This window comes from Dama dama, chromosome 18, assembly GCF_033118175.1.
Source record: "Dama dama isolate Ldn47 chromosome 18, ASM3311817v1, whole genome shotgun sequence".
In the NCBI taxonomy this organism is placed as follows: Eukaryota; Metazoa; Chordata; class Mammalia; order Artiodactyla; family Cervidae; genus Dama; species Dama dama.
This window is the reverse complement of record NC_083698.1, coordinates 44,235,471-44,262,475: the sequence shown is the minus strand read 5'-3', so window position 1 is coordinate 44,262,475 and position 27,005 is coordinate 44,235,471. Positions and strand designations below refer to the sequence as shown.

Sequence of the window (27,005 nt, the reverse complement as noted above, 5' to 3'; positions counted from 1 at the left end):
ATTCCCTAATGTTTTCGCAGCAAGCTGGTATTGTTTATGTCATTTTTAAAGGATTTGTGTGGTAGAACCAAGAGAATATGTGCTTCTTTATCTCTTGTCTCTCTTATTCGTTGATTGTTAAATATAAGTTATTTAAAATTTAATTACAAAACAGTGAATGAGCTCTTTTGTTATACACTAAAGATCTACAGAGGAAAAAGGTGGTCTTTGCTTTTGAAGTAATTATAATGGAGCAGACAGGTAAATCAGAACTTAGACACAGTGGTATAAATGCTAAAATAGAGGTGTATTTGGGGTGTTAGGGTAGACCTGATAACAAAGTATGGCACTCATTGTGGGGGGCAGGCCAGGGAGGCTTTCACAGAAAATGGGATGCTCGAGGGTTTTTTCTTTGTTTAGTTTGGCTGTGCCACTCAGCTTGTGAGATCCTAGCTCCCCAACCAGGGACCAAACCCAAGCCCTCAGTGGTAGAAATGTAGGGTCTAACCATTGGACCACCAGGGAATTCCTTGGATGCTCGAGTTTTAATCTAGACTGGGCTTCTCTGCCTCTTCACTGCTGACACTTTGGGCTGGATAATTCCTTGTTGATGGGGCCATATTGTGAACTCTAGGACGTTCAGCAGCAGCCCTGGTCTCTCTCTAACACAGGATTTCAATAACTTTCCCCCATTCGTGTCAGCACTGTGACAGACAAAAATGTCTCCAGACCTTGCTAAATGTTTCTCGAAGAGCAGAATAGCCCTGGTTGAGAACCACTAGTCTAGATTCTGGAAGGACGAGTAGCCAGACAGACTCAGATGTCCATCCTCGATTGTAGAAAGCTGGGTGGTCAGACAGGCTCAGGTGTCCATGCTTACGCACCCCTGAGGTGAGGGATGGTGGGAGGGAGAAGTAACGGGGCAGGAGGAAATGGGGGCTGCAAATGGTTGTTGTCATGAGTGCATATGGTTTCACAGGCTTATTCACACGTTAAAACTTGTACATTTTGTATATGTACAGTTTATTGTTGTTGTTCAGTCGCCCAGTCCTGTCTGACTCTCTGTGACCCCATGGACTGCAGCACTCCAGGCCTCCCTGTCCCTCACCATCTCCTGAAGTATTCTCTAGTTCATGTCCATTGCATCAGTGATGCCATTCAGCCATCTCCTCCTCTGATGCCCTCTTCTCCTTCTGCCCTCAGTCTTTCCCAGCATCAGGGACTTTTCTAATGAGTCGGCTGTTCTCATCAGATGACCAGAATACTGGAGCTTCAGCTTCAGCATCAGTCCTTCCCACGAGTTTTCAGGGTTGATTTCCTTTAGGATTGACTGGTTTGATCTCCATGCTGTCCAAGGGATTTTCAGGAGTATTCTCCAGCACCACAGTTTGAAGGCATCAGTTCTTTGGTGTTCTGCCTTTACTGTCCAACTCTCACAACCATACGTGACCACTGGGAAGACCGAAACCTTGTCTGTACGGACCTTTGTCAGCAGAGGAATGTCTCTGCTTTTCAACACACTATCTAGGTTTGTCATCGCTTTTCTGCCAAGAAGCAATAGTCTTCTAATTTCATGGCTGCAGTCACCATCCACAGATTTTAGAGCCTAAGAAGAGGAAATCGGTCACTTCCACTTCCGCCCTTTCCCGTTGTATTTGCTATGAAGTGATGGGGCCAGATGCCATGATCTTAGTTTTTTTAATATTTAGTTTTAAGCCGGCTCTTTCACTCTCCTCCTTCACCCTCAGCAAGAGGCTCTTTATTTCCTTTTGCTTTCTGCCATTAGAGTGGTACCATCCTCATATCTGAGGATGTTGATGTTTCTCCTGCCTGTGTTGTTTCCAGCTTGTAACTCATACAGTCCGGCATTTTAGTTTACCAACTTGTTAATTCTAAAGTCATCTATGCTTGCTCTCCCCACTTAAAATAAAGGCATATGTGTGCTTGTAATTCCCCTGTCTTTTCATAAGGAAGTTGAGGTGGCACCTCCTCTTCGCCCCAGAGTCCCCTGCCATCTGGCTCCCTTCCCACCTTCTGATTCATTTGAGATAGCGTCAGGATTGAGTTCCCAACTGCATCCTAATAGATTTTCCAGCCCTTCTCTTCCTTGACCTTGGACCCAGGGCACGAGGTCGTGGTAAAGGCATAAAGGCAGGTCGAGAACCTCTGCTGTCTATGATGCGACTTCTCTAGCAGTGGTGTGCGTGGCGCCGTGTCTAGGGCAGAGCGGGAGGTGACGCCTGAAGATGCTGGCACTCCCACCTGTTGACCTGGTCTCTTTGTTCCTGAGACACGTGGAATGTGGGGTCATCTGCTACGAGTGAAGGGGATGAGAGTGGGAAAGGGAACTTGAAAAGACTGGGAAGATTTGAAATAGCCTGTGGGTGATGGGCTGGTCAGCAGCTCCTGAGAACAGGGGACTGGCAGGCTCAAGGGGTCAGCCTCTCCCATACTCTGGATATGGGACATAGAAGGTTCTTGCCTTCTCTTTGGTGTCTGAAATATCTTTATAGTCAAATCCTGTGCTTTCTGGCCAGCTGGCTCTGAATTTCTCCACCTAAATCTAAAGATAGATTCATTTGTTTTGTTTTCAACACAGAAAACATAAGGTAGAAAATGAAAGTCCCACCACAGTTGTATTTCTTCAGATTGCCTTGTTCACGGCTTGATGTATTTTTTGTGGAAAACTTTTTTTTCCCTTGGTTTCCTTTAGTTTATTTCCTAAAACTAAAATATTTACATAAAGTGTATTTTTTTCTTGCAAGCAGTAAGTGATGTACATCTTTCCCTGTTAGCATGTAGCAAAAGATATTTAAATATATGTTGTTGTTCTTCAGCCACTAAGTCATGTCCAACTGTTTGCGACCCCATGATCTGCAGCACACCAGGCTTCCCTGTCCTTCACTGTCTCCCTGAATTTGCTCAAACTCATGCCCGCTGAGTTGGTGATACTGTCCAACGATCTCATCCTCTGTCATCCCGTTCTCCTCTTGCCCTCAATCTTTCCCAGCATCAGGGTCTTTTCCAGTGTATCCTAATTTATGAGCTGTTACTCTGTTTTTTAATTTGACATGGTTTCCCATTTCTTGCTATTATAAGCAGTTCCATGATGGACATATTGGTAGCTAAATCTTGGCACACATCTGTGATAACTTCATTAAGATAAGCTTAGCAAAAAAAAAAAAAGATGAACTTAGCAGTAGAATGTGAAATTCTAGGTGTTAGGTTTTTGATCCAGAGTTTAATTGCCCTGTAGAAAGGTGGTACCAGTTTGTCACCTTTATCCTTCTTCAGAATCCTCCCTGACACATTTTAATCTTAAAAAAAAAATTATTTACTAATATTGAGTGTGAAAACAGGGCATCTTCTTATTTTGTGTTTCATTTTATGATGTGACATTTTCGAAGAACGAAGGTGTACTTATTTCTCTTCTTATTCAGCCACCAGATGTCATATTTGATCACACTGCGACTCTGTCTTCATAGACCTTTGCTGCCTTTATCGTCTTCCTGTTGACTTAGTAAGAAAACATATTAAACACCTAAATGTTGGCCTTTGGAAAGCACGTAACACTTATCTCACGGATGCAGGCTACACCCTTCGTTTGCTTAATGGAATTGTGGGGCCGAGTGGATTGGCCTTTCCCGTGAGAACTGGTAGACAGGATAAACCTACTCTGCCACAGCAAGGATTTTAATTACCGCTGAATTGATTAGTGTTTGGGATAAGCAGCTTTTCAGCTTCATGTAACTCTCCAAAGTCACCTAGTAGTTTTCACAGGATCTCAAGCAGGAACAGCCTCATTTAGCATGATTTGTTTCTCTTCCTGCCTCTTCCTGCCAGTCTCCTTTCTGAGCCCGGGCCAGTATTTCCCTGGCTTTGTTAATAAAGGCATTTTGTGCAACAGGCTGCTTAGGTTGGCTCCTGGTGTTTAAAAGTGAGCTTTTGGTATCCCCAAGTTACTCACAGGATTGCTGTGAATTTACAACCAAAGACCTTGATCCAGGATCATCAAAATTAAAACTGTGAACAGTATCATGAAAGGTATTGTCAACTTCATCCTATCAGTTCTCAAGGAGCACCCACACCAGCAAGAACTGAGTGTTCTCTTGCTTTCTGCTATGCTAGTGGGATTCACAAATACATGTTTTTGTGTATTCAAGAATCAACTATAGAATATGATTCAGCCATGAAAAAGAATGAAGTACATGTGTTAGTTGTTCAGTGGTGCCCAACTCTTTGCTACCTCATGGACTGCAACCTGCCAGGCTCCTCTGTCCATGGGATTTTCCAGGCAAGGGTGCTGAAGTGGTTTGCCATTTCCTTCTCTAGGGGATCTTCCCAGCCCAGTGATTTCACCCAGGTCTCCTGCACTGCAGGCAGATTCTTGATCGACTGAGCCACCAGGGAAGCCCTGATATATACTACAACATGAATGGATCTTAAAAAACATTATGTAAGCTAAGTAAGGGGAGTCATACACAAAGGGCCACATATTAGTGATTATATTTGTATGAAATGTCCCAGATAGGGAGATCTGTAAAGACAAAGTAGGTTAGTGGTTGCTAGGGGTTGCAGGGAAAGGGAAGGGGGTTGATAGGTGTAGGGTTTCTTTTGGGATTGATGGAAATATTCTGGAATTAGATAGTGGTGACAGTTGCACAACACTGTGGCTATACTAAACCCCCCGAATTGTACACTTTATAATGCTTGAAATGATGTTTTTTGTTATGTTCACTTTAGCTCAACTTTATTAAAAAAAAATGAACAAAGCTGTCTTTCATGGCTGTTGGGAAGCAGTCTCCCTAATCTCTTTCCAGAACTGCCAAGCTAAGCTGCCTGATTCCTTCTTTCCCCTTGGCTCTTAAATTTCCTGTCCATTTCTATAGTAAGAGTTACTGACCAAAGATGGGTTCTGTTCTCCCTTTCTTCCCACTGTTCATCCTGATCCTCTGCTTCCTGGACTCTTTGGGATACTGTTTCTGGATTAATTGATGCCCTGTGGGTCTGCCATCATCTCCATATACCTAAAGTCAAGGACATGGTTCCCCTGAGCGGCTGTCCCGAGCCGGTACAGACCCACTTCACACCTTTTGGTACTTGGGTTGGACAGAGCATTCAGGGCCAGGAGAGAGGGTAATGGAATGTGAGCTTTGCCTGCTTCTCTGGCTAGCTTTCTGCATTTTATAATAATTAGTGGACAGTGACACATCTTTCCTTAAGAAATTTGGTCAGGCTGCTTCTGCACATGTTGAACCAGGAAACAAATTGATTGATAATGCATCAAGAAATTGATTGTCTTCAGGGAATATGACTAAATTTTCAGCAAGGAAACAAGAATTCTCTGAGATGAAATGGCAAACTGGTATTATATGGTGGATTTTAAACAGTTTAACGCAGTAACAGCATATTTTTAATGAAGAAGTAGAATAAAATTTCCCCAGTAATTTTCCATGTAATGTTGGGACTTGGGAGGCTGCATAGGCTCTAGACCAGGTCTCTAGACCTGCATAGGTCTCTAGACCAGGCACTCAGGGGCAGAATAGCCTCTCATGCAGGCTCAGGGCCCAGGAGCCACATCCAGACCTTCCCAACCCCTGTAGTTACTTCCTGCCAAAGCTGGAACGTGGCTCCTGGCAATAAAAGCCAATAAGAATGCGCTCAAGGGCCCACTCTGAGAAACACCATGCAGTCCAGAGAGAAATGTAGTCAACAAAGTGAAGCTCAGATGCCCTTTGTTCTGGTAGTTCTCAGCTCTTCAGAGGACGCTTGAATTCAGAAAAAAGTTAAAACCACTTGCTGAGGCACAGTGATGTACTGTGTAGTGTTACTTGTAGCTTTAAAAAATTGTCAACAACCCAGGTGACCCAAATTGAAAAGTCTTAAATAAAATGAATGACTAAATTACAACTGATGGGTTATTTTTTACTATATTAGATTATTTCTAATTTTTTAAAATGCTCTTTGCTAAAGTAGAGAAAGATGAATACTAACATAAGAAAAAGTGAAAATATTTTAAAATGGCAAAATGTGCAAGTGAAAAACCAGACATCTTGTTTAACCATGAAATATTAGAGCATTTTATTAGAATTGAGAACAAAATGAAGATGACCACACTATTGCTACTACTTATCTTTGTTCTTGGCAGACTATAAAACAAAGAATAATTAGGAAATAAATGATGTAAAAATTAGGAGGAGGCCAGACGGCAGTTTTGTTACTGACGTTATGATTGTTTCCATTCAAGGAGTTGACTGAAATTTATACAAAATAGGAAAGAGTATGTATAAAAATCAGCATTCAGATGATAGCCTATTAAAAATTATAACAGAAAAAACTCTTTTACACAGAAGAAGGTGAAGAAAAGAACATACCTAAAAACAAAAGTTTTTGTAAAGTGTAAGATCTCTGTGAAGAAAACTTTGAAATGCTATTGATAGATGTAAAAGGACTTGGGTAAATGAATGGTGTAGTCTGTTCTTGGATACATACAAATGTTCTTTAATGAATAAATATGTACGTTTATGTTGATACTAAATGAAAATACCAATAGAATGTTTCAAACTAATCAAGCTGATCGTAATGTGGGAAAGAATCAGAACTAACCATAAAAATTCTGGAAGAAATGACTAATAAAGGGGGATTAGTGTCAAATATATAATTTTATATATATATATATATATATATATAATTTTAAAATATTTTTATTAAAACAGTCCCATGGTGATTTTGGAGTAAATTGTACACTTAGATTACTAAAACATTTTTACCACACTCTCCACCCTATTTCTGGATTTATAATAATCTATTTCTTTCACTTATCCCTTTTTTTTTTAGGGTAATTTACTTATTTTTATTGAAGTACAATTGACTTTGTTTTGGATGAACGACAAAGTCGATTTTATACTTGTATTATATGTAAACACATATTCTTTTTTAGATTCTTCTCCATTATTGGTTTTTGCAAGATAATGAATACAGTTCCCTGTGCTATGTAGTACATACTTGTTTATTTTATATATAGTAGTGTATATATATATATGTTAATCTCACATTCCAAATCTATTCCTCCCTCCTGTCTTTCCCCTTTGGTAACCATAAGTATGTTTTCTCTGGCATCTGTTTCTGTTTTGTAAATAAGTTCCTTTTTTTTTAAACCACATGTAACTGATATCATATATTTGTCTTTGACTTACTTTCCTTAGGATAATCATCTCCAGGTCCATCATGTTGCTGCAGATGACATTCTTTCTTTTATGGCCGAGTAATATTCTATTGTATACGTGTGCCACATCTTTAGCGTTCATCTCTAGATGACCATTTGGGTTGTTTCCGTGTCTTGACTAGTACTGTAAATAGTGAGGCTGTGAACACTGGGGTGCATGTATCTTTTTTAATTAGAGTTTTCCTCTCTTCTGGGTGTGTGCCCAAGGTGGGACTGCTGGATCACGTGGCAACTCTGTACTAGTTTTCGAGGACTCTCCATACTGTTCTGCACAGTGGCTGTGCCAATTTACATTCCTATTTTTTTTTTTTTTTTAATGTATGTTTGACTGTGCTGGGTGTTTGCTTTTGTGCAGACTTTCTCTAGTTGCGGTGCGTGGCCTTGTCACTGGTGGCCTCTCTTGTTGCAGACAGGGGTTCTAGGGTGCACAGGCTTCCGTGGCTGCGGCTCAGGTTCAGTAGTTGTGGCACACACAGGCTTAGTTGCTCTGCAGCGTGTGGGGTCTTCCTGGACCTGGAATCAAACACATGTCTCCTGCATTGACAGGTGGATTCTTCACCATTGAGCCACCAGGGAAGCCCTGTTTGTAGGCTTATTAATGATGGCCATTCTGACCAGCGTGAGATGGTATCTTAGAGTAATTTTGATTTGCTTTTATCTAATAATTAGCATTTTTGAGCATCTCTTCATTTGCCTGTTGGCCGTCTGTATGTCTTTTTGGAGAGATGCCTCTTTAGGTCTTCTGCCCATTTTTAAAATTTATTTATTTATTTTCTGCCCTTTTTTTTTTTTCCCCCCTGCCCATTTTTGATTGGACTGTTTGTTTTTTTGATAATGAGCTATATAAACTGTATGTTTTGTAAATTAAACCATGGTTGCTTGTATCATTTGCAGATAATTTTTTCACAGTCTGTAGATTGTCTTTTTATTTTGTTTATGGTTTCCTTTGCTATGTAAAAGCTTTTAAGGTTAATTAGATCCCATTTGTTTGTTTTTGCTTTTGTTTCCATTTCTCTAGAAGACAGACTTATCGAAAATAATACTTTCGTGATTTTTGTCAAACTGTGTTCTGCCTGTTTTCCTCTAGGAGTTTTATAGTATCTGGTCTTAGATTTAGCTCTTTAATAATCCTTTTTGAGTTTATTTTTGTATATGATGTTGGAAAATGTTCTGATTTCATTTTTTTACATGTGATTGTCTAGCCACAGTATATTTTAAACCTATTATAGAAGTATAGCAGTTAAAGCAGTGTGATACTTACACATAAATGGGTAGAATTAGAACAATTACAGACCCAGATATGTCCACAGTTACTGTGTAATCAAAGTAACAGCAGAGAAAAGATGTTCAGAGCTAGTGAATTTGTGAATATTTATTTTTTGTAGCCAAGTCCTTGATGTAGTGTTTATACTCCATAACCTACCTTTAAAAAACAAAAAGAGTAAAAAACAGAAACATGTGACACTGTTAATTTAAAATGCAGAACCAGAGCCACTGAGCAGCAGCTGATGCAGTTACTGGCTTGCATGTGAAAAACTTTCCCCTCTTCTTTCCTTAGTCTCCTTGTTGCCTCGGATGAAGAGAGTCCATAATTTAAAGCCGGGGAGACAGCATGACCTCATCCCCCTCCTTTCTAAATGAGCCACTTTTGGCATCAGCAGTTGACTGGGGAGAGTAAACAGAAACTCCCAGTCAAAGCCCTGGAACCCCAGTGCCTGGAGTTCTTTGCTTTTTTGCTGTAGCCAGTGTAAGCTTTTGTAAAAGACCAGTAGTGAAGATTAGTGTATTAATGATTGCATGGAGGCCAGCACTGCTGTAAATGAAACACATCACTACTGTAAGCTAAAATGAAACAGAAGAAAAAGTATCCTTTTTACTCTAAAACAACAACTGAATAAGTGTAAAGCACTACATTGTTTGTTAATCGGCTGTACTCCAATACAAAATAAAAAGTTTAAAAAAAAAAAGGCACTCTACTTACACCTGGGGATACTGTTTAAAAAAATAATCTCCAACTAGGGACACCCTTTCAAGTAAACCTTAAATCCCAGAGCTGTTTTTAAAAACTCTCAATTAAAATTTTACTGTCTAGTCCTTATTTGTAGAATGTCAACTGATATAGGAGGAATGGTGGGTTTAAAAAAACACTCTTTCACAGTCAACACAGTAATATTTGCGCCGGCCAATGGTTATCCTTGGGTACCTAAACAGTTGGATGAAAGACGGTGGGGAAACAGGATAGTCACAGAATTTTTAAAATGGCACCCCGCAGGTTAAAAATTTTAAAAAGAAAAGGAGACAGAGGTACCATTTTGCTGTGATACACCAAAAAGACCACAGCATCACCTGTGTGACACCCCCACCAAAATGTGGGAGTCTTTTTTTCGTTGCTCAGTCACTCAGACACTAAGTCATGTCCAGCCCTTTGCGACCCCATGGACTTCAGCATGCCAGGGTCCTCTGTCCTTCACTGTCTCCCAGAGTTTGCTCAAATTCTTGTCCGTTCGAGTTGGTGATGCTGTCTAACTATCTTCTCCTCTCCTGCCCCCTTTTCCTTTTGCCCTCAATCTTTCCCAGCATCAGGGTCTTTTCCAATGAGTCGGCTCTTCACATTAGATGACCAAAGTATTGGCGCTCCAGCTTCAGCATCAGTCCTTCCAGTGAATATTCAGTGCTACTGAGGAGCAGTCCACATCCAGACTCACCCAATTCCTCCCAGTAACATCACTTAGATTTTTTTTAAAGCTCCTTAACTTCAGGATCTAATCAAGAACCAGGACAATCATTGTTTCCTCACAGTAAGATTTTGCGCATAAGCTATGGGAGTCTTACTGTTGAGGAAATAATGATTATCCTGGTCCTTGATTAGATCCTGAAGTTAAGTGGCGTTAAAAATCCCTGGTGGCTCAGACTGTAAAGAATCTGCCTGCGATGTGGGAGACTTGGGTTCGATCCCTGGATTGGGAAGATCCACAGGAGAGGTGCATGGCACCCGCTCCTGTATTCCTGCCTGGAAAATCCCCATGGACAGAGGAGCCTGGTGGGCTACAGTTCGTGGGGTCGCAAAGAGACGGACATGACTGAACGACTAAGCACACACACAGAAAAATCTCAGTAATGTTATTGGGGGAATTGGGTGAGTTTGAATCTGGACTGCTCTTCAGTAACATTGAATTCCCATAGGCTCCCTGAGGGTTACTGGTGGTGAGTAGCTTGGGAGACTGCTGTTCTTAGGAGACACACACTGCACTCTCTTTAAGGATGAGATGTTCCTAGGCTGCAGCTCACTCTCCCGTGGTTCAGAATGTGTGTGTGTGTGTCTGTGTCTGTGTGTGTGTGTCTGTGCATGTATGTGTGGTATGGGGTGTTCATATATCTAGAAATACATGTACAGTGGGAAAATGTTAACAGCTGGTAAATCTGAGTGTAAAGTATAAGACTTCGTTGCAGTGTTACCAGTTTTTTTTTTTTTTACCAGTTTTTTTTTTAACATTAAGTTGGGAAATTTTCCAAAGTATAAAAATATTATAAATTAAGTGAACTCACAAAATGGGAGATAATATTTTCTCACTATGTGATAAAGGGTAGATTTCTTTAATCTATGAAAACAGAAGAGTATTAACAATCCAATAGAAAAAGAGGTAGTAGGAAGAATAGGTACTCCACAGTCAAGATATGAAAAAATGTTTAACCTCTCTTGCAGTAAGAAGCGGGTAAGTAAAAATGAAAATAGCATTTTTAATTTTGCCTGGCAGAGCTAAAAAAAGGTTTATAACATGCTGTGTGAGGAGACAGGCATGAGACAGTATGCACTGACATATTAATGATGTGAGTGTGAATTGGTAGAACCTTTTTGGAGGACAGTAGGGGTTAAAATTTAAAATCCGCCACTTCTCCTTAGATATGAGCATATCTAAATCATTCACCTATGTAGGTGTACCATGAAGTCTGTGTGAGGATGTTTGTTAGAGAGTACTTTGTGGTAATAGCAGAAGATGGGTAGCAGTTTAAATGGCCATCCCAGGGGGCTGGTCAGATGAAGGCCGGAGAAAAGATCAGGCAGTGCGCAGCCGCCCTGGGCACAGAGCGAGGCAGCTTCTGAAAGGACTCTCTGGATAAGGCAGGTCTCTAATATGCAGTTTTCCAGTTTTCCGTCAATAAAGGAAGATGGTAAACACTTTGTAAATGTCACAAAAATTGTTTTTTAAAAGGGAGGATCTGGGTGCTGGTTACATGGTTGCATTCACTTTGTGAAAATCTGTCAAACAGATCTGTCCATATAACATATATTAGAAGCTTACTGAGAAATTCCAAAGGGAGAGAAGGAACACTTATGTGTACAGAAAGTGTTTCTAGAGGGATATACAAGAAACTGTTCATGTTGGCTGCCAGTGGAGCAGGTTATTGAGGGACAGAGATACAGCAGAGGCTTTCTGGTACTGTATTTCTTTTTTTACATGTATTACTATTAAAGAAGTTAGTGAGTTTTTTCATGAAAACTTTATAATACCTTTTAAATGATAGCAGGGAAGTATAGATTATGGTAATAGGATTCTGACTAAATATATATAGTCAGATAAAGATTGTATAAATGTATCTGACATGTGTTTAAGAAAGAAAGAATGGGGGAAATTCAAAGTTAGATACTGACAGATTTTTTTGTTTTAGCTGATGAGGTTTATTTTCTTCTGTATTTCTCTGTATTTCTCCAAGTTTTCTGTAGTGCGATTACAATATGGTGGACAAAAATAAAAATATGATTCTTTTTTAATGCTTAGTAAGAAATTTTTTACCTGTAGGAATTGCTCTCTGCTCCCTTTCTCACCCGTCTCCCCTCACAAAAAGTAGAACGTTTCAAACAGAATTGTTCCATTATTAGTATGCAAGTAACATGAGACTCTGAAGAATATAATGATGGCCCAGGTTACGTCATTCCAGCAGGAACAGGTGTCCTCAGGCGGAGGAACATCCCAGGGCCGAGTGAGAGGCGGACTCACCCCCCTGGCCTTGATGCCTTTCACTGCTGTCACCACAGCTTCTAGTTCATTTTAAGCTGCCATTTTCTGTCATAAACTGTCCTGGATCATATTAGCCAGGCAGCATGTCATGACCGTCTTTCTGCTCCTTTTACATTTTGTATTTTTTAGAATAACTGCACAAAGACTTGCCCACTTGAACAAGTGCTTGATGAACTTTAAGCTGGGGAATTTCAGCTATCAGAAGAACCCTCTGAAATTAGGAGAGCTTCAAGGAAATCACTTCACGGTTGTCCTCAGGTAAAGAGCTGCGGCGGGGAGTACAGACCAGGGAGGATCTTCTCGGATCAGCTTGAGTCTCTTCGGAATAGTTGTTAATTCCAGTGAGCTGGCACCAGTGGTCTTGGCGGCCCAGGAAGCTGAGGTGGGGTCCGATGGAGCTGGGAGAGCAAACCCAGCTGTGGTGTTTGTACCGATACAGCCCCCTCTCTGCTCACCCGGCGCCGCCTCTGGAGTGAGGCCGTCTCCTTGAGATACAAAAGACAGCCTACGCTTCCACCTACCTAGAATAGGCAGATTCATAGATACAGAAAGGTAGAATAAAGGTTACCGGGGGTGTGAGGTGGGGAGATGAAGAGTTACTGTTCAGTACCTGGAGTTTCAGTTTGAGAAGATGAAACAGTTGAGGAAGTATGTAGTGGTAGAGGTTACACGACACCTTGAACGTACTTAATGCTACCATATTGCATACGTAGAGATGGCTAAAATGGTAAATTTTGTGTTGTGTACACTTGGCAGTTTTTAAAAAGTCGAAGTCCTCGGGAAGTAGAGAGAAAGCTCCACAGGACCAGGGAGAGGCACAGATCAAGCCACGTCACTTACGATTTGCATCCCTGAGTGTGTTTGCCTGTAAATTTTTTTCTCTGGGTCATTTGGTGTCGTTTCCACCCCCCACCCCCACCTCCCCAGAAATATAACAGGAACTGACAACCAAGTGGAACAAGCCATGAACTCTCTCAAGGAGATTGGGTTTATCAACTACTACGGAATGCAAAGGTTCGGAACCACAGCTGTCCCCACATATCAAGTTGGAAGGTTTGTATTTAATTTCTTAACTTTTGTCTGAAAGAACTCGCTCATTTAAAAAAAAAAAGAAGAAGCAGGATATTTTTTTTTTTTTTGGTCAGTGATGTTTTAAGTTATTTCTAGATTTCCTGGAAAACTGGACCACACGAATCCTTTTAGATGACCAACTGATCCACAGCCTCCTTCTAAGTTTTGTTCCATTTTATGATAGTTCATGTACAAGGTAAAAAAGTAAGTCAGGGTTCAAAGAGCTTTAACCTGATGAGTCAGTTTTTCTCTCCCACCTAATAGCTCATCCAGGGATTCTGTTTTCTTTTACACAGATAAATCTTGGCTCAGTAAGTGACCCAGCAGTAGCGGTTGTGTTAACTCGGGCCCAGAGTAGCCTGAAGGAGACGTGTAGTTTATGGTCTCTGTTAACAGGTGCTTCCTAATTTCTTAAACTGGTACCTGCCCTTCCCTCACCCTTTAAAGAAAGTGGTGTAGGATGCAGTGAGCACACAAAATTTATTTTAAGAACTCTCTGATCAGCTTTGTGATAATAGAAATCCCTCTAGGTGAGCTGGGGTGGGAATCCCGTCAGTAAATACTTGGGTTGATAAGCTTACTTACACTATCCTGCTGTCCATGGATACTGTGTTACCTAAATGATTATTCACATGGCAGTTAGGATTGGGAAGCTTGAGTTGGAAGTGATCTGAGAGATGATTTAGTTCATGTTCTTCCTGGCACTTCAGATTCTTTGCTTTAGCAAAGGTGAAATTTGGGCTTCGGGAGGCAACTTGAGCCCACTGGTTTGTCAGCTGCAGTCCTGAGAGGAGAGGGGTCTTCTCAACTTCACTCCATGATTTCAGCAGCTGACTCTATGAAGTTGCATTTGTTCACGCATCCTTAAGAGCACAAAATGAAAATATCATGTAGTATTTCCTTTACCTCTCTGAGGCTGTGTTGTGAGGGTAAAAAGCTCAGGCAAAAGGGGGAAATTCTTTGGCAGTCCAGTGGTTAGAACTCCATGCTTCACTGCCAAGGGACCCGGGTTCAATCCCTGGTTAGGGAGCTAAGATCCCACACACCACATGGAATGGCAAAAAAAATAATAAAACAAAAACCACTCATATAATTCAATAACAACAAAAAACCTAATTTAAAAATGGGCAAAGAACTTAACTGTTCCCCAAAGAAGATACACAGATGACTAATAAACACATGAAAAGATGTTCAGTACCACTAATTATTAGGGAAATGTACATCAAAACCACAGTAGGATATGACTTTGTACCCGTTAGAATGGCTATTATTTTAAAAAAAAAAAAAAAAGGGAAAGAAAATAAGTGTTGGGTGTGGAGAAATTGCAGCCCTTGCACACTGCAGGTGAGAATATAAAATGGAACTGCCGTTGTAGAAATGATATGGACAGTCCCCAAAAACTAAAACACAGAGCTACTACTGTATGATTCTGCAGTTCCATCTCTGGATGTATATCCAAAAGAAATAAAAACACTCGACGGATATTTATACACCTATGTTAAGAAGAGCATTATTCACAATAGCCAAATGGTAGAAGCAGCCAAATAGGTGTCCATTAACAGGTGAACTGATAAACAGAATGTCCATAGATGCAGTGGGATGCAGCCTTAAAAAGGAAGGCAGTTTTGACACATGCTACAGTATGAATAAACCTGAAGACTTTTATGCTAAGTGAAATAAGCCAGTCACAAAGGGACAAACACTATGTAATTCCTCTTATCTGCAATTCTTAGAGTAGTCAAATTCATAGACAAAGAGAATGGTGGATGCCAGGAGCTGTGAGGAGAGGAAAGAAGGAGTTCCTGTCTACTGAATTCTGAATTGATCATGAAAGATTGAAGAGCCCTGGAGTCAGATGGTCCTGATGGTTATATGACAGTGTGGCTGGACTTAATGCCACAGAACTGTCCACTTAAAAATAGCTGAAATGATAAATTTTATGCTATATATACTTTACATGGTTTATAAAAGAAGGTGAAAAAAGGAAAGATACTAATAATATCAGAAAAGTAGAAAACATTTTAACATAGGGTGGCTTATTGTAAACCACATATATCCATCTTTACTATGATGACATATACTGAACCTTCACGCGTGTGATAGTATCTTAAAAGTGTAATGTAAGAAGTCTCGTAGTTAAGCAGTTTTACATTATACCAAGTGTTGGCACACCTTTTCTGTGGAGGGTCAGGTCATAAAGAGTTAGACTTCGTGGGCCACAGAGTGTGTCCGGCAGCTCCTCAGCACTGTTGGTACAGGGTGAAAGCAACCAGAGATAGCACACAGGGTAATGAGCATGGCTGGTTTTCAGTAGAACTGTTTACAAAGTCAGGTGGACAGCCAGAGAACAGAGGTGTTTGGACATGGGAGTCTCTTTTTCATGGTATTTGGTGCACCACCACCTAGTCCTAATAGCACTGTGCTCTTTTTGGAAATATTACTGAAGGCCTAGGCCAGCTGAAGAATGTTTTACTCAGGAGGGTGTTTTAAGACTGTTGAAGCATGGCTTGTTCCAGGACTTCAAGAATGGCCAGCAGTGGGATATCTTTTAGAATAATTCATTGTACTAGTAGGTTAAAAATCTAGTAGATTAGTAGTAGATTAGTTAACTACTAGTTAGTTAACTCGTAGGTTAAAAATGTGGTCTCATTAATATAGACAGTAGCATTTTACATAAAACACAAATATCTCATATAGATTAACTTAAATATGAAAAATAAAAACCCTAGTTAAGTAGAAAAACAGAAAAATTAATAGGAGGGATTTTTGTTTTCTGGTGGTAGGGAAGAGCTTTCCGACTCCAAGCCCAGAAATCTTAATGAGGAAAAAATGTTCAGATATGATACATGAAATATATCCTCTGTGTGGCAAAAGATAGTATAACAAAGGTAAAAGGAAAAATAGCATACACGTAAAGATGAAGCAGGTCTTGAAATCTACACTCTGAAGTGTTAACAGTGTTTGTTTTTTAGAGGTTAGATACCAGGTAACCTCCTTTCTTCTATACTGTTCAATTTTATAGAAACATGTACAACTTATAATCAGCAAAAGTAAAGATACTTCCATTTTGGTGAGAATTATAATGCGGAAAGATAAACTGTATTTATTCTCTTTACCTAGGCAAGAAATTTTTTAATACAGGGGAGAAATTTTTTGAAAGTTTCAAATAAATATTGATATGTAAAGCCTGACTTATACAGATAATACCATGTATAACAGCTTAAAGCATGACTAGGTAGTATGTATACTGTATAGCATTTTAAAAATGAGATGATACTAAATGATATAAATGTTATATTCTTAATTTTCTTCTCTCTTTTTAGTTCTTTTGACATTTACATTTGAAACCTGTGTCATTATATCAATATTAGTTTTTCTGCTTTTAAGTTTAATAAAATATATAAAGTTAACATGATTTGTTGACTCTACAAATTTGGGCAGATAAAACTCATCTTAATGCAAAATTAAGTAAAATAAATGCTGTTTAATTTTAGAGCTATACTACAAAATTCCTGGGCTGAAGTCATGGATTTAATATTGAAACCCCGTTCTGGAGGTGAGAATAAAAATAATCTTAAGAAAAAAAAAAAAGGAATATATGACTCAATATTCATGAAATTGCTTTGAATAAAAGTATAGGTGCAAATTGGCATCATTATTTCAGAATTTTTGCATCTTTATTTTTGTACAAGTCTTATGTATATATTAGAGACTTATAATTTATCTCTTATTTTCAGCTCTTTAGCTCAAGCTCATCTAATTTATTAACTCATAAATGAATACATTCATTTCTTTGTGCACTACTAAATCTCTGAACGTACAGGAATCCAAACAGATTTCAGTGGTGGTTAATTTGTTATAAAAACAGAGTGTAATATAAAAACTTGAAGAAAGCACAGAGAATTTTTGTTTGAAGAGTTCATTAGAAATTCTAATGTCATACTGTATTGAAAAAGGATTTAAGTATCACTTTATAAATCACCAAAATAATTATGTCCACTGTAGATGATTATTCATTTGCACATTAAAAAGAGATAAGGTGGTCTAATTTTATGGAAAGTTTCCCATTACATTCGACAATACAGTAGAAAGAGAGGGAAGGAAGAAAGGGCTGCCTAGGTTTTGTCTGATGTTTTGTCGTCTTGGCAGTGCTCAGTGGTTGACTTTAAGTCCTGAGATGGTAGCATGAAAGCCATCTATTTCTGTAAGCTCTCTGCCTTTCCTGTCTTTTCATTTCTGATTATTGCTCTCAGGTGAGCAGAAGCTCTTCCGAGTACCTCTGTCACAAATAGCAGTTCCTAATTTTGTCTTCTCTGTGAAATGTTTTAAGTTATGAAAGTCTGTCTTCTGGACAAACTGTTTAATCACAGCTTTTTTCCCCCCCTTCCAGCTGAAAAGGGGTACTTGGTTAAATGCAGGGAAGAATGGGCGAAGACCAAAGACCCAGCCGCTGCCCTCCGAAAACTACCTGTCAAAAGGTGTGTGGAAGGGCAGCTTCTCCGAGGACTTTCAAAATACGGAATGAAGAATATAGTCTCGGCATTTGGCATAGTGAGTGCAATTTGTGAAGTCAGGCCCTGACTCAAGGTCGCTTACTGCTTTGAAATTTTTATCTTTAAATTTTTCTAAATTTCGAAAGAACAGAAGGTAAATAAGGCTCCTTTGGCGATCTCTGAGAGCTGTGTTAGCTGAGTAGTCCTTGTTTAGACCCTGGATGGTGACCAGGGAGGGCGGCGGGTGCAGATAGTGGAACGGTGACGATTAACATGGAGAGCAAAGCATCCGTGTGAGGAGGTTCGATTTAAATGAAGTATTAATGTCTTGGTATTTGAGAAATCAGAACCCAAAAGAGGTCATTTCTTGGTCACTCTCCAGCATCAGAATGTAACCTGCCTCCGTGAGAGGGTTACACAGTAAGTGGTCTAATTGACTACATTTTAGTGTGGTGTCTCTGGGTACCAACCTGGTGAGTATAGCCTATATTTGTGTTTGGATACCGTAATCCCAATAGACTAAAAGTTTAAGTTGTTAAGTCTTGCTTGTTGTTCCCCAGATGTACCGCCAAAAAATCAGGATTCCTGTTCCAGGAAATTAGTTGTCAATCAGTCATATAGGCTTTTGCCTTTATACAACTAGATAACACTGTTAGCTCTATGATTGATGTGTGAGTTCCTTGAGCTTGAAGTCTGTGTCTTTGAGTTAGTGCAGGGGTCCCCAGCCCCTGGGCCACAGACCGACACCTGTCTGTGGCCTGTTAGGAGCCAGGCGGCACGGCAGGAGGTGAGCAGTCGGTGAGTGAGAGATGCTTGTTTATAGATAGAGATCTGTATGAGCTCCGCCTCCTGTCAGATCCCGCCTCCTGACTCCTGGTGGCTTGGTAAGCATAATGCACTTGGATCATCCCAGCCCTCCCCACCCTCTGTGTCCCTGGAAAAATTGTCTTTCACGAAACCAGTCAACTGGTGCCAAAAAAGTTGGGAACTGCTGATGTAGAGTATGAATTCCAAAGCACTTGTTTTCTTTACGTTCACGTCTGCACTGTGTGGGTACGAAACGGGAGCTGCTGCTGGTTGTGAATACCTTGCAGCCTGAGGGGTTCCGTCTCTGAAGTTGATTGCCATGTATCAGTCACTGTCTCTGTAAGCTCTTAGAAAAAATGGGAGATGGGAGTTAGGAGTTTCTTATATGAGGTGCGCCACTTAACAAATGGGATGTCTGGGCAAGTACAGTACTTTTAGTATTCAGAATTTTTTTTTTCTCTTTTTTTTTCCTCTTGCTTGTTTTTTTCCCTCCCCTCAGATACCAAGAAACAATCGCTTAATGTACATTCACAGCTATCAGAGCTACGTGTGGAACAACATGGTGAGCAAGAGGATTGATGAGTATGGGCTGAAGCCTGTGCCCGGCGACCTTGTTCTTAAAGGAGGTAAAAGGCAGACACCATCCTTACTCAGCCCACCTTGCGGTCAGTTGTTTGACACTAGTGCTGAAAATCCAGCCTGGCTTCTGGTTAAGATAGAGAGCTTGTGTCTGGTAAGCTTGAGATGAAAGGACAGTTTAAGCTCAGACTGACTGGTTTAGATCTGTTATCTTTAAAGAAAAATGCTTCTGAGTTGAAAATATGCACCTTAGTCTCCATTGTCTTAACTAGGATAAGATTTGGAATAAGTGTTGCCTAAAATCCCTTTCCAGATCCTAACCTGAGTCTGTCAAATACTTCTCTACATCTCTGAATGTGCTTCAGCCTCCCTGCTGTTCTAGGTCAGCCTTAAAGAGTTTCTTTTAGTCAGCACAAGACTGGAGCTCACTTTGCTTGGGGGCTGTGATGTAATAGACTTTTAGTGCATGCGCAGTGCCTGACATGTTCATATAATGTGCAGACAGCCCCATCTGCTATTGACCCCTTACTGTGTGCCAGGCCTTCTAAGCCCCTTACTTTAAAGCTCACAGTATTGCTGTGAAGTATGCTGTTTTTCAGACGAGGTTCAGTCACTCACCCTAAGGTTCCACAGCTGGTTTTAAAAAAAAGAGAAAGTTGGGAATTGAACTAACTCTATTTCCAAAGTCCATGTTCTCCTGGTGTAGTCTGCCCCGAAACTGTCTGGGGACAGCCTGCTCATCTGTAGGTGTGCCCAGTAAATCCACTAGAGCTTTTCATTTGTACAGAAATTTTAATTAATTTTTTCCTGATTTAATTTTTCCTTACCCAATATTGGTCACATCTGGTGGGTTTTAATGTCCCCTGTGCCACCACATTTCATCCTCTAAATACTGACTGGTTTGTCTTTTTTTCCCATAGTTTATTCTTCTAGCAAAATGCACTCATTGTGATAGCTTTCAAGATTGTATTTTGTAGTAGTATTTGATGAGAAAGCCAAAAGTATTTCTAAAGCTTGAGGTTTGCAGCTGAGAAATAGTTTACTGTACGTTTTCTGCTCTTTCTAAATCCATATTTATTTCTTAAATAGATAAATAGAAAAGATAGAAAGGCATATATTCCAAATTAATTTCTTTAAGCTTCATGGGCCACTGAACCAATGTATCAGCTTGCATTTCTGATTGCTTAGATGTATGTAATTTTAGAAGATTGGGCTCATGAAAATGCTGCCCATGTTCTTAATTTATTCATTGGTGTATTTTCAGCCACAGCCACCTTTATTGAGGAAGATGATGTTAATAATTACTCCATCCATGATGTGGTAATGCCTTTGCCTGGTTTTGATGTTATCTACCCCAAGCATAAAAGTAAGTTCCCTGTATGGGGAAAATAGTTAAAGTCTAACATAATTAAGCCACTGGCACCCAAGAGTACAGAGAGAGAAAAGGAAAATCAGTATTAATTTCCATCAGACTTGAAAAAAATGTTTAGATTTCAAATATATGTAAGCCATGTTTACTTGTAAAAGTCTCCCTGATATGGATGCATTCAGATGGATGATTTAAATTAAGAAACCAGATGGTGGAGATTGTGGTGGTAGTGATAGTGTTGGTATTATTATTGTTTTTGCTGTTATTGTTGGCGCTATTATTTAAATTTCTGAAATTCGCTAATTCTTATTAAAGATGGAAGAATTTGGAAAGCGTCATTGAGAAAGTGATTGAATGATTCTACTTTGTGGTGGTTTAGTTGCTAAGTTGTATCTGACTCTTTGCAACCCCACCCCTGGTGGGCAACTATAGCCCACCAGGCTCCTCCATCCATGGGATTCTCCAGACAAGAATACGGGGGTGGGTTGCCATTTCTTTCTCCCAGGGATCCTCCCAACCCAGGAATCAAACTTGGGTCTCCTGCATCGCAGGCAGATTCTTTATGGACCGAGTTGCTAGAGAAGCCCCAATTCTACTTTAACATTGCTTTTTTAAAAGCTTTTTTTTTTTTCAACCATATAAGTAATGTCTGTTCATTGGGCTCAGAAGTTTATAAACTGGAAACTTAGAAATTTCCAGAAACTTAGAAAGTTTATAAAATGGAAATTCCCTACCCTTATTTCCCATGTCCCAGAGGCTGTTGAAAATTACTTTTGTACCTTCATGGATGCCATTGGCGGGGGGTGGGGGCGCTGGGGATGGTTGTTCAAGGATTCAGAACTTGAAAAAAAGGAAGCAGCCCTGAGTGTGGGACCAACTTGGTGGAACTGACCCTGAAAGTTTACTCCTCACCAGGGCTGGTCTGTAGGAGGTATTTTCCTGTTTAAAAATCTTTTCTCTTGAGAGGGCAGAATTAGTTTACTTATTGATGTTATATTCTTGAAATTACAGAATGCTGAGGATTAGCACCCTTCTTTTATAAGGCAGATACTTACGAAAGAGTTGAGTGGTTATCTTCCATTCACGTGTTGACTTAATCACTTTGCTCTGTTAAGTTGGCCTCGTGGAAGGGGAAGGGTTAGAGGAGAGCGGGAGAACGAGTAAGGGAGGCACATGCCGAGGACGTGGCCTACCTGTGCTGCGAGGATGGTGCGCCTGGCCCGGTGGGGAGGCCGGGAGACGGGTACCGGGGGCTAGAGAAGGAGGCACGGAGGTTCTCGGAACCACACTTGCCCTCTTTCCAAGAGAGAAAAAGAAAACATTCTTTTCTTCTCTCTGGTACCTCTCAAGGTCGGAAACTTTGGGTTAGGCGGCATGGCTTACTCAGCACAGCCTTTGACAGAGCCGGTGGTGGGGACGTTGTGGCCGTGGCAGGGCTCACAGGCTGGCTGGGTGGTGACCCCGGCGTGTGGATTCATGACATAGGCATTTTGATAGCAGCGCTCAGTCAGAGAGCCCAGCTGTCCTCATAAGTGGGTTTGAGGTCTTTCCTTGACCCTGGTCTGCCTAACATTTTTTTACAAATGACTTGAATAAGAAATCTGATTAGCGTGTTTGCAAGTAGTATTACCCAAAATAGTTAATTATATGAAAAGTAAGTATTTAAAAGGCATTTAAAGTACCACAGAGGGCATTTAATATGGTTAAATGTAAATTCTCACATTTATGTTCAAAGAGCAAATGTATAAATGGAAAAGGCTACTTTGGTGGTAGTCTCCATAAAAGCTCTCCAGTGTTACTATAATATAAGCCTGTTACCCAAGGCAGATTAGGACTTGGTGGGGACTACAGAACATTTGGGGGAACATGGTGGTCTAGAGAAGAGATGGCTTAAAGTCCCAGTACTTATGAACACATGTGGAAGGGGGCAGTTAATCTGTGTCTGAAAGCAGTCAACAGAAGTCACACAAAGAGCATGTCAGTTTGGCAAACGAAGATCTTTCCAATAATTGCGTGCCTCACGAAGTAGTAGCTCCCTGCGGATGGCAACGTGCAAGCAAAGGCTGGGTGCCTGTCTCTGGTGTTATAAAAAAAGATTCTACATCAGGTGCGAGGGTGAGCCAGATGGTATTCCCAGGTCTCTTATTTTTATACATTTATTTATAACTACCTTCTTCTGGAAAGAGTTTGAGGCTCTGTGTATAGTCTCTTCCAACTCTGAGTACATGTAAGTTGCAGTTGAGTAATTTCTGATGAAATGGTCTTTTGTGCCTGGCTTGGGAACCTTATACCCAGATACTGTGTCTGGTGGGAGAGATAATCTACAAGTTGGAAACAAACCTAAACTGGACACACCTAGTACTAGTTAGTAAGGCAGTAAATTTTAATTCTAGAGAACAGGTTGGATTATAAGTTGATGTGACTAATTTTGTTAAGATGATCTAACTGGACTTTTGTTACCTTCTTTGTAGTCAAGCTCAGGGTAGCTTGCTGACATGCTGCATTCCACCTAACTTTTTTGTGTTTTTTATTAGTTAGTGAAGCCTACAGGGAGATGCTCACAGCAGACAATCTTGATATTGACAACATGAGACACAAAATTAGAGATTATTCCTTATCAGGGGCCTACCGAAAGATCATTATTCGTCCTCAGAATGTCAGCTGGTGAGTAATAGTCTTGAATGAAATAGAACTGAATTACTGTGTGAGATTTTAAGCTTTTGGATCACGTAAATATTTTTCAGTGCTTACATCCTGGTATATATGAGTGTTATTGTTGTTGTTATTGTTGTTATTAAATAGTATTCTCATAACTACGACTATTCAGTATTTTTCAAGTTATCAGGAGATAAATGAATTCAAATATAGTGAAAGTGGCTAAGTTTACATCTTATTGATATTGGTAAATTATTGAAGAGATGTGCCGAGAATGAACTTTTTCCCTGTTTCTAAAGAAACTTGATATTTTCTAGTTATCTTACTCAGCTGTGAGTTCCACACTGTTAGGATTGTTTCAATATCATGTTTCTAGAGAGAAAAAGGCATTTGTATTAACCCATTTTAAAATACCTTAATACTTAGTATTATGTAAAGCTTTATTTGATAATTAAAAACTTAAAGCCTGGACCAGTTGCCAACCGTCAGGAAATGCTGTCATTTCCTTCTCTCTGTCTCCTCTTCTCCCTTGGCCTCCTCCCTCCTGTCTTCTGGATTGTGGGAAGAGGTTGGCAGAGTTGTCCTTACTCTTGCCCGCTCTGGAGAGCAGTTTCTCAAAATGACACAGTGTTGTTAGTGGTGATAACCACTCTGGAAAAAATATAAATGCTGTGATTAATTCAGTTGCAGCTCTGCCAAGTGAAGTTTACTACATATCAACCACATACAAAAGAATTTCCATCCTAGGGAAACATCTCTCATCTTTCACATAGATTGCCATCATTTGTCACTTTGCTGTGTAGTATTTGTATATAAAATCTAGCCTTATTCTGTTACTGAATAGTCTCACCTAGAATTATCTATACTAGGCCTATGTGTTTTTCTTAAGCAAATGATGATGAGCACCCTAGTACCTGTTATAGAAATTCACATTCACACTTTTCTTTCTTTATATGTTTTGAAGGGAAGTTGTTTCATATGATGATCCTAAAATTCCACTCTTCAACACAGATGTGGACAACCTGGAAGGTAAACCACCACCAGTGTTTGCTTCTGGTAAGTTTACTTAGCCATCAGTTCTGTGTCAACTTGGAGATGTTTTCTCATACAGAAACATATTTTTTAAAAACTTAACAACACCCACCACCTCCCAACCCACTCTGTGATTTCTATTTTGTGTTTTGTCTTCTTAGTTTTAAGATGATAGCTGGAAGTCAGTGATTAAAGCAGTGTTTTGCACTGAAAATGAAAGAACATTATAGGTGGTTATAGTATCATGTGATTGAATACCCTCCTCTCCACCATAAAGAGTTAACGAAGATGAGTGAAAATCCAGCATGAGAGTCTCAGACATTGTCTACCTTCTCACCATCAAATTCTTGTTGCCTTTTCTTTGTCCAGTTTCACCGTGTGGTGAAAACATTGTACATGGGTTTTCTCTTCTGTCACCCACCCTTTTTAGGAAGGGTCCAGGTAGAATTACTGTAGAGAGTCAGCTGAATCCTCTACTTACAGATCCCTTTCTTCCATGCTCCTTCTCTGGGAAGCAGGCTGAGGAAAGGACCACAGTTCTTTGTGTATGGAAATTACGTGACTCATACCAGGCTGTCTGCAGCTGCCTTACTTTTCTGTCTGTTGTCTCCTTTCTTGCCTGGCAGAAGGCAAATACAGAGCTCTGAAGATGGATTTTTCTCTCCCTCCTTCTACCTACGCAACCATGGCCATTCGCGAAGTGCTTAAAATGGATACCAGCATCAAGAACCAGACCCAGCTGAACACCACCTGGCTCCGCTGAGGCCTGTGTCCCCATATTAGAAAATGCCAACTTGTGTTGCTGGCATCCTGTTCATTTTCCTCTTAGTGCAGGCCCCTGTGTGGATTTTGGATCTTTGTAGTAAAAGACTATTTGTATTTTTCCAAGTTTTTATTAGCTTAATTTGCAATATTTGTACATACATAGAAATCGTGAGGCGCCTCATTTTAGTTCAGAGAATATAAATTGGTTAGAATATATTTCAGGTGCTTAAATCATAGCAAAATGTCAGCTTTTATTGGCTTTATAATCATTTTAAAGAAATTTGGTTTAAAGTAGCAGTTTTATATTTTGCTACATTCTTGAAGGGCAATAGGAATTTTTAATGCATCTCTGAATGTATACAAAACATGCATTTTAAGAGAAAATGCAATGAAACAAATATTGACTATGGATAATAATTAGTGACACCACTCCCCTCAGAAAAACCCTATAAATATAAATAACAGTACTTATGCTCATATTAATAGTGGTAAAACATCCACAGGTTTATAAACACAAAAGTGATTGTTATTATCAAGTTCAAGTATCAAGTTATGATCAAGTATCAAGCAGGTTCAACTAAGTGTATATAGACTTTCCGGTTGCAATAGCTTTTGCATTTATTACCATCATAGCCTTGCAGCAGAGTTGCATCAATAGGGCTTTTTTTATTTATGTAAACATGTGCAGCTATTTTTAGTTAAGGTCTACTTTTTATTCCAGGTGCCTTTTATGTTAACTCTTTCCGCTGGACTGATATTTGCCCAAAAATAAATGACAGAGAAGAAAACTTTTACAAACTTAACAAGGGCTCCTCCTATCAGCAGCATTCCCTTTGTTACCCATGGCGGAGGTCTTTCCAGTTCTGGCCATACATCAAACTGTGTTCTGGTACGAAAGCATAAATATGCCTTTCCAAGGGTGTGTGACATTATTGTATCAATTTTTATTTTCTATCATTTCTAGAATCAAATACAATAAATCTTTTTTAAAACTCTGTCCTACTGGTAATATGAATAAATGACATAAAAACCTAAAACTGAATGCAAATGAGAATCTTGGCCTTGCTGAAGGCAAAGAACCAGGTGAACAAGGACTCCTCAGAAAAGGTGTGTCATGACCGAGTGTGGGATAATGACGGCGTGTGGAATTATAGGACTGATAGACCTGTGAAACTGTAGGCAAGGTGATTCTTACAGTAGCATGACTCACTCGCCTTCCAGCGTGCTTTCTCGATGGAAGAGACAGGGATGGAGAAAAGTTGCCCTGCCAGGAGCATCACACCAGGGGAGTGTGGATGTTGTTCATCCTCTGTCTGGCAGTGGAAACGAGGTGGAAAACTGTTTCTTTAGCGCTGGTATTTTAATGATGTCCATCACATTGTAGAGGTTAAAAAGGTTAGAACTCTCCTGGTTAAGTAGCCTTTCAGCTGGCTAGTTTCTAAAGAATCTTCTGCCTCACAAGGACCAAAAGTATTAAATGTATATTGGACTGTTTGTACTTTCCAGTGCTAGCAAGTTATTCTTCATCAGACTGATTAGTGAGAAAGTATTTATTATGGGAGCCTAACTCTACATATTGCAAGTACATTCAGTACTTCTGCGTTTATAAATTTACATTACTCCCCAAAAAAGAAGTGAGGCTAAACTTATGTTTTCTTCATTTTTGAAATACTGTGGCTCTTTGTGACAAGTTAAGTTTCCTGGCTGCATAAGCCGACTACCAATTTGTATGTGTCTCCTCTTAAACACCAGTGGAAAATAATGGTTCACGGCAGATTCTCAGAGCCATGTTGAGACTTGGGGACAATTAATCCTAGGACTTGGATACATACTCTCTGATACATACTCACCATCCCCATAAAAGCTCTAAATGTTTTTCTAGAGCAACTCTATCTGATAGAAAGATGTGAGCTGCATATGTAATTTAAAATGTTGACTGCAGCCATGAAATTAAAAGGCACTTACTCCTTGGAAGGAAAGTTATGACCAACCTAGATAGCATATTAATCCAA

General features: G+C 39.9%; 1 protein-coding gene across 1 annotated transcript in view; it reads left to right on the top strand.

The window, feature by feature from the left end:
• The window catches only part of PUS7 (pseudouridine synthase 7), a 51,567-nt gene extending 25,577 nt beyond the window's left edge, over nucleotides 1-25,990 (top strand). The window contains exons 8-16 of the mRNA XM_061165211.1: nucleotides 12,352-12,480; nucleotides 13,150-13,275; nucleotides 16,788-16,849; nucleotides 17,684-17,844; nucleotides 19,093-19,219; nucleotides 20,437-20,538; nucleotides 23,076-23,205; nucleotides 24,161-24,252; nucleotides 24,855-25,990. Of these exons, the coding sequence (XP_061021194.1) occupies nucleotides 12,352-12,480; nucleotides 13,150-13,275; nucleotides 16,788-16,849; nucleotides 17,684-17,844; nucleotides 19,093-19,219; nucleotides 20,437-20,538; nucleotides 23,076-23,205; nucleotides 24,161-24,252; nucleotides 24,855-24,991 (1,066 nt within the window). The 3' untranslated portion in view covers nucleotides 24,992-25,990. The remainder of the gene's footprint in view (nucleotides 1-12,351; nucleotides 12,481-13,149; nucleotides 13,276-16,787; nucleotides 16,850-17,683; nucleotides 17,845-19,092; nucleotides 19,220-20,436; nucleotides 20,539-23,075; nucleotides 23,206-24,160; nucleotides 24,253-24,854) is intronic.
• The last annotated feature ends 1,015 nt before the right edge of the window (nucleotides 25,991-27,005 follow it).